This window comes from Gobius niger (genome assembly GCF_951799975.1).
Source record: "Gobius niger genome assembly, chromosome: 19".
Lineage (NCBI taxonomy): Eukaryota > Metazoa > Chordata > Actinopteri > Gobiiformes > Gobiidae > Gobius > Gobius niger.
In genome coordinates this window covers 5,231,095-5,244,483 of record NC_136870.1, presented here as the reverse complement: position 1 = coordinate 5,244,483, position 13,389 = coordinate 5,231,095, and the positions used below count along the sequence as shown (strand labels likewise).

Below are 13,389 nucleotides of genomic sequence, written 5' to 3'. Positions count from 1 at the left end.
TTAAGAGGACAAACAAAAGATGTATTTAAAGGCACACTGCGTAACATTTTGGACTATACTGTACCATCAACACAAAAAATGCTCTCAAGGACCAGCTCGACGCAGAAAATGCTATTTTTGCAGTGGATGATGAAAGAATGGATCTGGATGATGGCCTAACCTGTTTAACTCTCAATTCTGCTGACTTTAGTCGACGTCTCCATGGAAACGAGCTGGAGACGTACCCACTCCCGGTAAAGTTACAGTCATGTTTTAGCAGAGGCGAGCCGCTCAGAGCAAAAGCACATGTTTGTTTGAGGTATTTTTCAATGGTGAAAATATATATTGTAAAATAAACGCTTGTATTTCAGTTTTGTTTTTTGGGTGAAATCTTACGCGGTGTGGCTTTAACTAACAAATATAAATAGAGTATCTTATGCGGTCTAATTAAATTATGTATTTAATTGTTTGATGTATGTATCTAAATACTGTGTATGCTCAGAGACATAGGACCAGATCTTGCGCCTGGTGTAAGAACAGTGCTGCTCCAAATGCGAGGTTGGACCATAGACTGTATATAGATGGACAGCTTCTGCTCACTCCTCCCCGTTTACCATAATGACTACAGTCGAGGGGGAGTTCATGGCGGATTTACAGACCCCCCCTCCCCAGCTCTGACGAAGCATGTTCCTAAAAAGGACATAAGGGCGGGATCTTCACTGTAGACTCGACCCTTGCGTGACGTGTAGCTCGCGCTGCTCCAATGCTAACAGTCCGACCCTCATTAAGTACGAGATTTCTAAAAAAACGGCCTAGTTTCTTAACCTCTTACCCCCCACCCGAACCGAGCACATTTTCTGCAGTTCGACTTTAACCAAATCTAAAAGCTACCGACAAAAAAAGCTACATAAACCTCACAAAAAAGTGACAAAAATGAGTGAGGTAAAAGTGATGGAAATGTGACAGAAAAAGTGTTGAAAAAGTTACAAAAATGTGGCATAAAAAGTGATGAAAAATTGACGTAAAAAATGACAAAAAGTGAGGAAAATGTGACGAAAAAGTGATTAAAAATAACGAAAGAGTGACATTTTTTTTTTTAAACGTGACATAAAAAGTGATGAAAATGTGACGAAAAAAGTGACAAAAACACAACAAAAATTTTAGCAAAAAAAATGTGACAAAAATGCAACAATGCCAGGAAAATGTTCATTCTAGATCAGCTTTATAGGTCTTAGCTTTTAAACAGGGCCTTACACTGGCCTATAGGCTGCGTGCTTTTAGATTTGGGTAAAGCTGAACTGGAGAAAATGTACTTGGTTATGGTGAGGGTTAAGAGGTTAAATTGTGACTAACCCAGCGTTATCTCAGGAGGAATATCTAGCCTAGTCTAGTGTTGAAAAAATTGAAACCAGGCGTTAAAGTTGTTTTTAAGGTGTCTAAACTCCAATGCTTTTCAATGGGGGCCTAGCGGCGATATGGAGGTACTACAGCAATGGCGGAGCAATGGCGGCCACTAGTGTCGTGGGTATAAAGCAGAGCAGCCTGGTGCAGCGTTTGCACTACAGTATGTGCCTACTTGCGAGGTCGCCTGAGGCAGGGTTTGTTACATACAGCACTGAGCTGCTCTCCTATGGCCTCACATTCTTTTCCTCATTCACATCGCGCTGCCTCGTGTTCTTCCTCTAGCATTACGGGCTGTTATGAGCTCTATCGAGTCAAACTAAAAACGTTCTTTATCCCACCGTGTCTGTCCGTGTTCTGAGCCGGGTCGATGTCTATGATTTGCACTCAGCCGAAACGCGAAAACAAACAAAAGCACATGTTCACCCCTCTCCCTATTCTACAGAACATCGCCATTGACCATGGGAGACTGTCCTGCCCACATGCCCCCACACCATTTTCATATTACATACACATCCTATGTTTTCTTTTCACACAGGCTGCATGTAGACCTGTGGCTCCCAGCCTTGTTTGTCTGGCACACCCTTTGAGTATTTTTTTCATACTCAGAGTACCCCCTATCTCAAATATCTAACAACATTATTACAAAGTGACCAACTAAACTAGGATTGTTCAGAATTGAATAGTGTGCCGTGTTCAAAATGAAGCTGAAATGCTCTCAGATCAAACCCTTTACTGAAAAACATCATTAAAACTAGCTTCAGCTCCCCATACCCCAGGTTGGGAAACATGGATATTATGGACAATAGCCTACTTCTGAATCTGCTTTTAAACATCAAGTTCTCTATTACAATTAAGCTTCATAATAACAAGATGCAAATCTGCAAGAGGCAGCAAAGAGGCATTTGAAGGATTCTCAGGGTATTTCCTGGCCTGGCATGTCTCGTCCCCTCACACTCTTACATTCTTTCCTTCTCCCTCCTGTGCTCCGATCCTGGTGCTTTTCTTAGAAAGCAAACATCAGGTAAAACAAACTCCCGCACCGAGAGACTAATTGTGGACAAGGGAATATTATCTCGATCACAAGCCCAAAACACTTCTTGTTTATTTTTTTTAATCTGCCTTCTGTTCACGTCAGAAACCTGCTGAGCAGATGTTACAATTAGACACAGTTTAATACAATGATAAGCACATACCAGCACGGCCCGCTCTACGATGAAAGGATAATGCCATGACCCAACCCCAGACGACGTCCACAAGTCCCGGCCGTTTGTCCAGAGCAGGTGCAGGCCCGTGGTCAGCTGATGAGAAGCTCCTCTGTGTGCCATGCTAACAGACTGTTGGCTAAAGCTAAATGTCCACCCTCTGGTCTCTGACCTACTGTTCGAGAACCACTGATTCCAAAACCAACAGAAACCTGTCTGCTCTTTTATCATACCAATGAGATCATGCACACTCAGGGATTTCAGTGCGTCGCATTGAAATACCCAAATCCAAAATCTTCTTGACTGGAGCTTTCAGCCGGTATAGACCAGTGTGATGCCTCATTTGAAAGCAAATGTGACCAGGGGTGGAGTAGAGGGGTAGAATAGCTAACAGTTAGCCTTAGCTGCTAACCCGAAAGGCCCACAGGTAAGTAATATTGACAGAGGCAGGTTCCATACTTTAAATATCAAGTTTAGTTGTTCCTATAATGTTTCTCTTTTTTTCTGGGTTTTCTCCTTTTTTTCTTAGTTCCAAGTTTAAAACATAGAGTCCATATTTGTTCACGATCATGATTTTCATCTGAGCACAAGGTTTAGTCCTCAGACCCACGTGCTCCAACAGTGGCCTTACATCCCAGTATCAAACCATACATGTGCACAAAACAGAAGTAAACAGGACGATAAACAAGGCGGCAGAGTCCCTAGCTAAGCAGGTTACTGACCAGAACCTTTTGTCACATTCTTGCCCTGACCTCCGCTGCAAATGCGTTGGTATTTTAACTGTTACGAAACATTCCACATCCTCTCCACTCCGTTCCTCCCCGACAAAAATACGTACAAACTCTATTTTTCAGCTCCGTCGGCGGTTCCTCTCACCTTTTGATTGGGGAGCTTCTTGGTCTGCTTGAAGGTCTCCGTCTGAGAGACCCAGTAGGTCCGGGCCAGCTGGATGTACAGGTAGCCGATGATGAGTCCCGGAGCCACGATGCTGGTGCAAAACAGCAGCGTGATGTAAACTTTGTAGGACACGGGCGACAGCGTGGGCAGGCACATGGTCTTGTCCCCCACCGTCATGAGCTCGATGGTGATGATCATGGGCAGCGTCAGCACCAGGGACGCCACCCACACCAGCAGCGCGATGGCCTTCCGGTAGCTCTTGGAGCGCTTGACCGTGTCGAGCGGCTTCAGCACGGCGAAGTAGCGCTCGGTGCTCATGACGGTCAGCGTGAAGATGCTGGCGTGCATGGTCAGGAAGTCGATGCTGATGAGGATCTTGCAGCCGGCGTTCCCGAAGTACCACCCGCCGAGGAAGTGCGTGCACACCACCGACGGGATGGTCAGCAGGTACAGCAGGTCGGCCAGCGCCAGGTTGATGATGTAGATGTACATGGAGGCGGCGGACCTCATGGAGTGGCACATGACCACCAGGGTGTAGATGTTCCCCGTCACCCCGACCAGGCACATGGCGGACAGGATGGTGCCGATGGTGAAGGTGGCCGCGTTGACGTCGTCCGCCTTCATGGGAATGTCCGTGACGTTGCTGGCCAAGTCGGCGAACAGCTCCGCGGGCTCCATGGACAAAGTGTGGGTCACTGAGGAGAGACATGGGCAACAATGGTTAGGTTTGTTGAATGGGTACAGCATGTTGCTCATCCTGGTGCTGTCTGATGAGGGGAAAATAGGGAAATGACTGTCTAATGTTATTTACATGTTTACAGAACAAACAGAACATTATCTGAGACGAGTGATAAATAATAATAGTAAAAGATGTAAACAATGATTAAGTATTTTCTTTGCATTGTTGCACTTAGTATGCATGTTCACTTCTTCCACAAACATGGTACAATATACAGCAATAATATAAAAACAAAAAGAAAAAAAAAGAAAAAAAGAAAAAAAATGCGCAACCCAGCTACCTCATGCTAGAGCAGGTTTTTTTCTTTCTTTAATTATTCATTTATAGATTTAAATATTCTTTAACCATGTGCCATCTCTGATTAAAAAGGTCATTTTTCAATTGTAATGATGCAGTCATTTTTTCCATCTGTTTTAGTCTCTGTTTCCATTCAGTTACAGTTGGTGATTTCACAGTCTTCCAATTACAGGTAATGTTTTTTTTTTAGTAGTAATACACGTACAATATATCTTTGGTCAGCATTGAAAACGTCAACTGATATAACACCCAGACTTCTCTTTTTATGAAGTACTACTTTTACTACAAATGCTACTTGAGTACTGCAGTACTGAGCAGTCAGCGCCTGCAAAGCCTTCCCTGCTGGCCTAAACACTTTTACAATAACCCCAATTCAATTATTATAGATCCTAATTCTAATTTAAAATAGCTTAAAATATAATGTTATTATTATTATAATTTTCTCTACATTGTCATCAGATATCGTTTGCCTTTTGTTGCCGAAAGTGGAGATTTCTCTGTTTCTCTGCTCATGGATCCTTATTTGGTGATACAGACTTTAACTGCATGTGAGCACATAGTCCTGTTTCTAAGACAGTACAACCAGGGGATGTCCAGATCCGATCACGTGATCAGAAATCGGGCCTGATCACGTGGTTACAGACTTGATCGATCGATTCGAGCTACCAGGAACCACTTTCTGTCCTCTCCCCAAGGCCCAGCACCATCCGCTCAGTCCATGTCCCCCCTTTCATCTGAGAAATCCCCAAATCCACACAAGTGCCAGAGCGGGAAAACAATACCAACATCTCAGATACCCCGTGCAGAGTTTAAGGGGGGCTAAGTGAGGAGTGAGGACGGGAAGGCAGGAGGGGGAGAGAGCGGTAAGATCAGAACAGCTGTTACACCACGACATGTGATTGAACCGTGGCTACTCAGACCCGCACTGAGCAGAGAAACCCTCCTCACGTTCCTGCTGAGATGTTTAATAGTCTGTGATGGACAGAGACGAGAGCCCGGCCCCGCTGCGCTCATACGTGCACCAATATGCTGAAAGACAAGGGGAAACTCCTGTCTCTATTAATAACCTGATAACCACTGTGTCCTCTCTTCGCTCACACATCCCCGCGCTACATTCAGGAGGTGAATTGAGGAAGAAGCTCTTGTTTTCACTCCTCTGCTGTGTTAAGCCTTTAGTAAAACACACGCACTCTGTACACGCCCACAGTAGATGACCCTCGACCCCGACACGCTTTTCAGGCTGGGTCTGGGATATGTGGTCTCCCTATCTTCATTTAAAGAGACCGTAATCAAGCTAACATGGCACATTTAGTTTTTGTGGGGGTTTTTTACTGCCAGAGAAAAAAAAGAAGCTATTGCCCAAGTTTTGTTTTCATTGCCAGTCCACAAACACATTTAGTAACGAATGGGATTTTAGATCACCCTCTCTGTGTAAAACTACATTACACTGTAAAGACCCATAGTCTTGCTTAATTGAGAAATCAGAGTTACTCTGTATATCCAAAACCATGAATGAAAACAAGTTGAGTAATACAGTTTTTCCTTTTATTTTAAAAACATATATTAGGTATCAGATCACCCCCTCCTGGAGCCGCCACCTTAACGTGGTGGAGGGGTTTGAGTGCCCGAATGATCCTGGAGCTCTGTTGTCTGGGGCTTGGTGACCTAGGTGGTCCTAGGTGACGGGTCAGGCAAAGAGCGGTTCAGAAGCCCCTTATGAGAGACCAACAGGCCCAGTCAATCGTGAGGCCGTCCTTCTGTGGACCCATCGCCTGCAGGAGGAGCCATAAGGGGCTGGTGCAATGTGGCATGGGCAGCTCCAACAGCCGCCCCCACGACCCGGAAACGTGGATGAAAATGGATGGATGGTGTGGGATCGGGACTCCGCATTGGGCAATTCTCAAAATCAGATGCCTCGGACTCGGGGGCAAAAAAACCTGATCGGGACATCCCTAAATACAACGTTTTAAGGCGAGACACTGCAGGTGAATAGAGAAAAAATGTAAATTTACAGATATCAATTTGAAACTGTTGCTGTAGATCACTGGCATAAATGTAAGGAAAATACATTGCAAGTTTTCTGTCATTTTATCTTTTCATATAAGAACAAGGTGTTTTATGCCTAAAAATGCCCCAAATTTCCCATCTTTTCGACAACGAAATCTGAATAATGGATAGAGCTACATTCAAATTTATGGTTTCATTTTCTTGATAAATGAGTTACCAAGACTTTTTCAGAGGGGATTTTGGATTTCTTGTTTAGTTTTAAAATAAGCTGTTTTTTAGTGGAAAAATTTGTAAAAATGTAATTTTCGCCTTGTTTTTTGACATTCAAAATTCAATAAATGGGGCTTAGGGATGAGATAATAAAAAATCCCTCTGAAAAAATCTTCCAAATATTGTTCAGTCCAAGGCTGGAAAACTTTAGGTCCGACTGACGTGAACATAGCGTCGCCACAATGACAGAAAAATGTGTTTTGAGAAAAAGGCCCTTGAAATTGCATTCTCCCATATAAGTCTATGGGGGAACATTGAATCAGCGCAATATTTAAACATGTTATTGTGAAGATTAGGCATATTTTCTGTTTCCGGGTGAAAGCTTGTATGTTCAGAGACCAATTTGGCCCAAAACCTGAAAACTGAAAAAATTGAGTTTTGCCTGTAGTGTCTCCCCTTAAAGGAATAGGCCACCGTTTTTACATACTAAGATATGTTCTTACCTCACTTTAGACGTGTTAATATATCCCCGTCTGGTCTTTGTCCGTGCGCTCACACATACGCAGCCTCTCCCACATGTCACATAGCTCCGAAAAAGCTCACGATAGAAGCTACCAAGCTCTTCCACGTGTTCCCTATTTAAATAAAGTTACGTGAAGTGTTTTCATGCGAAGTATATTTACACAGAAATGTAACATGTCAATTTTATAAGCAAATAAGAAGGGGGACTATATTGTGAGGCGTAATGATACGAGGAGCACAGCGCCCGCGTAGTAACTCCTAAAGACTTCCCCCGCTCACTTCCGTCAATAACCTTTAGGAGTTACTACGCGGGCGCTGTGCTCCTCGTATCATTACGCCTCACAATATAGTCCCCCTTTTTATTTGCTTATAAAATCGACATGTTACATTTCTGTGTAAATATACTTCGCATGAAAACACTTCACGTAACTTTATTTAAATAGGGAACACGTGGAAGAGCTTGGTAGCTTCTATCGTGAGCTTTTTCGGAGCTATGTGACATATGGGAGAGGCTGCGTATGTGCTCCGTTTGCGTGACAGAGCGCGCGGACAAAGACCAGACGGGGATATATTAACTCGACTAAAGTGAGGTAAGAACATATTTTGGTATGTAAAAACGGTGGCCTATTCCTTTAAAATAACGCCTATTTTAAGCCTTTTCTTATTCCCCAGAGTGTCTTTGGTTTAACATGATGTAAAATACAAAAAAACAACAACACTTGGCCTGTGAAATCCTGGAGGGACTGTCTGATGCAATTTCCATGGAGAATGTAGCATTCAACTATAAGGATGCATCCCTAAGCCCTGGACTACACAGGGTGCGTTAGTGGTTTCATAGTGTCATGGTAAACATCCTTAATGACCCAGGTGTTGGTGTTTCATTGGCGGAAGAGGAGGTGCGAGTATGTTATTAAGAGCAGTTAAGTTAAACTCTTCAGGGAGCGTTGCATGTGTGTTTTGTGGACCGCGCTGGAATGTTCTCATTATGGCCGGGTTAATATTTACTGAGAAAATGTGGCATTAGGAATCCATAGTGTCAGGCGGTGCCTATAGCCAGACACCGGCTGAAATATTTACATCCACGATCTAAATATAGATGTTCCTGCTGAGGTGTGAGGGACAATGCAAGGGGCCATGAAGGCACTGAATCGAGATTTAATCGAAATTGCGATCTGTGTGTGGAAGGCCCAGGACACACTGGTGGGACTATGTCTCCGAGCTGGCCTGGTGTGGCCTCGGGGTCCCCCCAGAACAGCTGGAGGAGGTGTGTGTGGATCGGGAAGTTTGGGCATCTCTGCTGAGACTGCTGCCCCCGCGACCCGGCCCCGGATAAAGCGGAAGAAAAATGGATGGATGGAATCTGTACATTGGTCAATTTCAAAAATCATGGAACTTTACAATCGACAAGTTTAGAGACATTTCTTTGGCAGAAACACACTGCAAAAAGTAAACATCAAGCATTGGCTTAAATGACTTGAATTGAGGAAATGCATCCTGTTTTTGTCAGTTTTCACTCATTTAGACACTTTTCCTGATCGGACCAAGTTTTCTTTGCTTGTTTGAGGACATTTCAGACCAGTTCTAGGGTAAATCTCGCTTGAAATAAGAAAGTAAAATTGCCAATGAGATAAGACCAATTTTCTTACCCCATTGGCAAAGAAAATTACCTGAAATAAGGACGAAATGTATCGAAACGAGTCAGAAACATCTCACGACGACAAAGTCAAAAGGTGTAGGGACCACTCTGCCTTTGAGTTCATCTGTGTTGTAAATTTGCATTTATGCTCTTAAACAAAAATGGGTCTAATAGATTCTTTCAAATGGGCGGTTTTGACTTTACAGACTTCAACCATTTCAGGGACAAGGACCTCATGAAGCTCATTGAGAAAATGCCAAGAATAAAGCGTGGGCAATTTTGAAGACTTTAAAGCCGCCCTCAGCTACTCCATTTTGCCCGTCTGGAATGGTTTCATTCCCACATTGTATCACTAGATGCACCACCTTGGAAACGGCGAGCTAACTTTATCCTACAGAAGCAGAAACACACGCCTCAGCGGCTCCAGGTCAACACAAACTAACACAGTCAGAGTTTAGCACTGCGACGCTTACAAAAGACACATCTGAAATCCTCATCCATAATCCAATGTCTTTTACCTACAGGGAGCTGTCAAATCATTTCCTCCTGGTGGCTACAGGCACCAGGAGGCTGTGAGGCGTAAGAAAACATCTTTACATGGAAATGGAAGCTTTATGTTTTAAATGCCAAAAAAACATGAATGATGACGCATGAATGATGACGCTGATAATGTGTTGTTTGACACAAGAATAAGGAGAGTTCTGTTTCTCATTGACTCCATCACCAGTGCAGTGTGTGGAGGAGGAACACGACTGACACCCACTGGTAATAAACATTCCAAAGACATATCTGAGGGCAGCTTTAAAATGTGATACATACTGTACTATTTCTCCCTTTTTTGTTTCCTACATAATCCCACATGTTTATTTGAGTGAAGTACGTGTGAGCCCTGCACAGTGTGGTGCATTGAAAAGCCAGGGTGTCGAGCGGGCCAGTTGAAGAGGGCAGTAGCTCCTCATCAACAAACCCCCACCCAGCTGCCCTAACAGCTGGTTTTGTAGATGATGTTCCTTTGCTGTGTGGTGCATTAAAGGACACGGTTTTTGAGGCTGTCGGGAGGGTCCCCTCAACAGATCCATTAATTTGAGCAATAGAATGACAACCGTTCCAAGCAGCAACACTCTGCCTTGATTATAGAGGAAAAAATAATCATAACATAACCTACTGCATTTCTTCCTCTCTATATATTTCCAAAGTCTTCTTTTTGTATTTATATTTGAACAGGTTGATGTTTGGACATTGTTTCATCTCCATCTCCAGTTTATTCCACAAGTGTGAGTTACTTTTGGAAAACATAAACCGGAAATAGTAATAATAAAAAAGATTTCCTTTTCCTTCTCTTTCCTCCATTCTCTTGTTTTTTTGTTTGTTATGAAGACATTAACTACAGACAACTGCAGATCTCATACACCAGTGTCCATTATTTGGGGGGAATTTGTAATACGTTATATTCCTTAGTTACTGAAAAAGTAATATATTTTATTTTACTTTTGTAATACACTGGTCCCTTCCAAACTAAGTCAATAAATAGTAAAAAAAAAAGTTTTTTTTTCTTTTCTAGAATTTCCATTATTGGAGCCAACTTTTAGTAAATTTCTCCATTGTGAGATCAATAAAAGCTCTTATCTTTAATAATGACACCAGCGCCCTCGGTTGGCCAAAAAGATAATATGTCCCTTTTTTGTATTTTTTTCAGGAATACCCTGTTGTAAAGGTGTATTTGGAAAGAGTAAAAAAGGTTTCAAATGTAAACATGTCATTTCATGTCTCATGTATAATACTAACATGTGGAGCCTGCATGGAAGAAGTTCATATGTTCAAAGTTTTAGAGCTAGTTTCCACAAAGTGTCTACAGCTAATTGGCTCAAACCACAGTCCTTAGCAACAATGCTGTATACTTTTACTTGGAGAAACAAATACCATCGCTGACCACTCACTCAGACATCCCAGTCATGCTTGATCTCACACGGAAACATTAGTTGTTGTATTTATTTGTTCCTTTTCCGCTTCAACGTCTCGCCTTAACCCTGATGGCGCAGTGAGGCGGACCGCATTGTACGTAAGTATTCTGTATTCGATCAATTCCACTTTCCACCGCGTGACCGCACTGCAGCACCAGGGCCGGGGTCGGGTAGTCACAAGTACCTGCGTGGCTGGAAGATTAGTCGGCGAAATGTTCACCCATGAATGCCACGCCCGAACTTAGAAAACGGGCAGACGATCACAGCCTGGCTTTGGGCAGGGAACTCTGCTGAGGCACTGGTCCAGGCATCTGCAAAAGGGCCTATCTCACCGACCTGGAGACTAAGTTGGAGACACGAGTTTCTGCTGGTCACAGAGCTGTCCCCGAGACGTCCTCTGGAGATAGGGTGAGTGTCCAGGTATAGTCTCGGTGAAAGCGAATGGGTTCGATTTCAGCGGAGACTGCATGGAGACTTTTCCATGAGGTCACCGAGAGGTCTCTGAGAGGTCTACGCGGTCTCAAGCCGTATACCATGTGTCGTCCTCAACCTGTGAGACGTGTCTGTGACCTGTCGGATACCAAGGAGATCTCAAAGAGCCGTATGGAGTCTCTTTGAGAATAAAACACATAGCGTTCGCAACGTTGCCACAGCTGCTGAGACTGTGGAGACCTCTCGGAGACCATGCGGAGACTGTTCGTTTTCCCTGAGACTACCCGGAGACTCGTCTACCAGCAACTTGAGTCTCCAATTAGTCTCCAGGTCGATGAGACAGGCCCTTCGAATGCGCACAATAAGTTGCACAATCCGAGTTGCGGATCAATACTTGGATCTAAAGATAGAAGATTTCGTATTCTTTTGACATTTTTTCGATATCGGTCGTACCTAAACTTTTTCCCCGACACCAGACGGGTATCGCTTAACGGTCCCCATCTGTACTCCTCGTGAACAAAGACCCCAAGAGACTTGAACTCCTTTCACATAATGAGATATGTTCTTACCTGAGCTTAGACGAGCTGATGCGCACCTGTCTGGTCTTTGTGTGTGTGTTCAGTCACGCAAAATGACCATGGATGTCGCTACCATTTAGCTCCTCCCAATGTATTCCTACAGCTCCAAACGGGGGTTGAAGTTGGAAGCTGCCACGCTCTTCCACGGGCACGCACACAGACCAGACAGGTACGCATCAACTCGTCTAAGCTCAGGTAAGAACATATGACAGTATGGAAGAACTGTGTGCCCTCAGTCACGCAAAAAGACGAAAGATGTTGTTAGCATTTAGCCTCTCCCAGTATATTCCTATGGCTCCAAACGGGGGTTGAAGTTGGAAGCTGCCACGCTCTTCCACAGACACAAAGACGAGACAGTATCAACTCAGGTAAGAACATATGACAGTATGGAAGAACTGTGTGCCCTCAGTCATGCAAAAAGACTTAAGATGTTGTCAGCATTTAGCCTCTCCCAGTGTATTCCTATGGCTCCAAACGGGGGTTGAAGTTTGAAGCGACCACGCTCTTTCACAGGCACGCACAAAGACGAAACAGGTACGGATCAACTCAGGTAAGAACATATGACAGTATGGGAAAAACGGTGGCCTGTTCCTTTAACCGAACACATTTTCTCCAGTTTGGCATTACCCAAATCTAAAAGCGTCCAAACAGCAACAAGTGACAAGAAGCAGCAACAAAGAAAGTGGTCCTAGCCGTCAAATGGATCCACCAGCCCTTCTTCCAAAGGCTTGTCAGTGACAGACAGTTTAGTACACACAACCTGGAGTGTTCCGTACTGCGGGTCTCGTACGGTTACAAATCAAACGAGAGAAGAAGAAAAAAAAAAAAACCCAGCAGATTCTCACCTGTTTCCCCGAGCTGACGCTTTTAGTGACCAGCCGCGCTTCCATCACCGTCGCCGTGCCGCACTTTGCTCCTCCAAACTTCGCACATGCTGCTCAAATGTCACGCTTCAACAACTCCGGGGGGCACGGGGGGTTCTTTCTCCGGGAAAACAGGCAGGTGCAAGAACGGTCCACACAAACACACACAAACGTACACACACACACACACACGAAAACTCTATATCCACTGCAGAAAACCTTTACATCAGAATCCACACTCGTCCCAGTTTTGTCGGTCGGTCAGTCGTGCGCCAGATGTGCCAGACGCATGTGCGCTTTCGGGGGAGGAAGTTCCAGTGTCAGATGGCTGTTGCATTCAAAAGTAAAAAAGAAAAGAAGAGAAAAAGGAGGACAGTAGCTGGGGGGGGAAAAAGGTGTAGGTAGTCGTTAAAAAAAGAAAACACGGAAATAAATGAGTAGAGAAATGAAAAGGTGGTGGAGGAGTTCCTCGGAGCGTGCGCCGGCGGTTGCTGCAGGCGCATGAAGGAGGGAGAGATCGGAGCGCTCTCGCCGAAACAGGCTCTCACACACTCACACACACACACTCACACACACACACACAGAGGTGGGAGGGGCTTAGAGCGCGGGGCGAGCGAGGCATGCGGGAAATGTGCTCCCTCTCCCTCCTCTCTCTCTCTCTC

At 44.3% G+C, this 13,389-nt stretch overlaps 1 protein-coding gene across 1 annotated transcript in view; it reads right to left on the bottom strand.

Annotated features, from left to right (window-relative positions):
• Positions 1-12,888, bottom strand: part of uts2r (urotensin 2 receptor) — an 82,028-nt gene extending 69,140 nt beyond the window's left edge. The window contains exons 1-2 of the mRNA XM_079577990.1: positions 12,710-12,888; positions 3,462-4,177 (exon numbers count right to left, since the gene is read on the bottom strand). Coding sequence (XP_079434116.1) covers positions 3,462-4,160 — 699 coding nt within the window. The 5' untranslated portion in view covers positions 4,161-4,177; positions 12,710-12,888. The remainder of the gene's footprint in view (positions 1-3,461; positions 4,178-12,709) is intronic.
• Between the last annotated feature and the right edge of the window lie 501 nt (positions 12,889-13,389).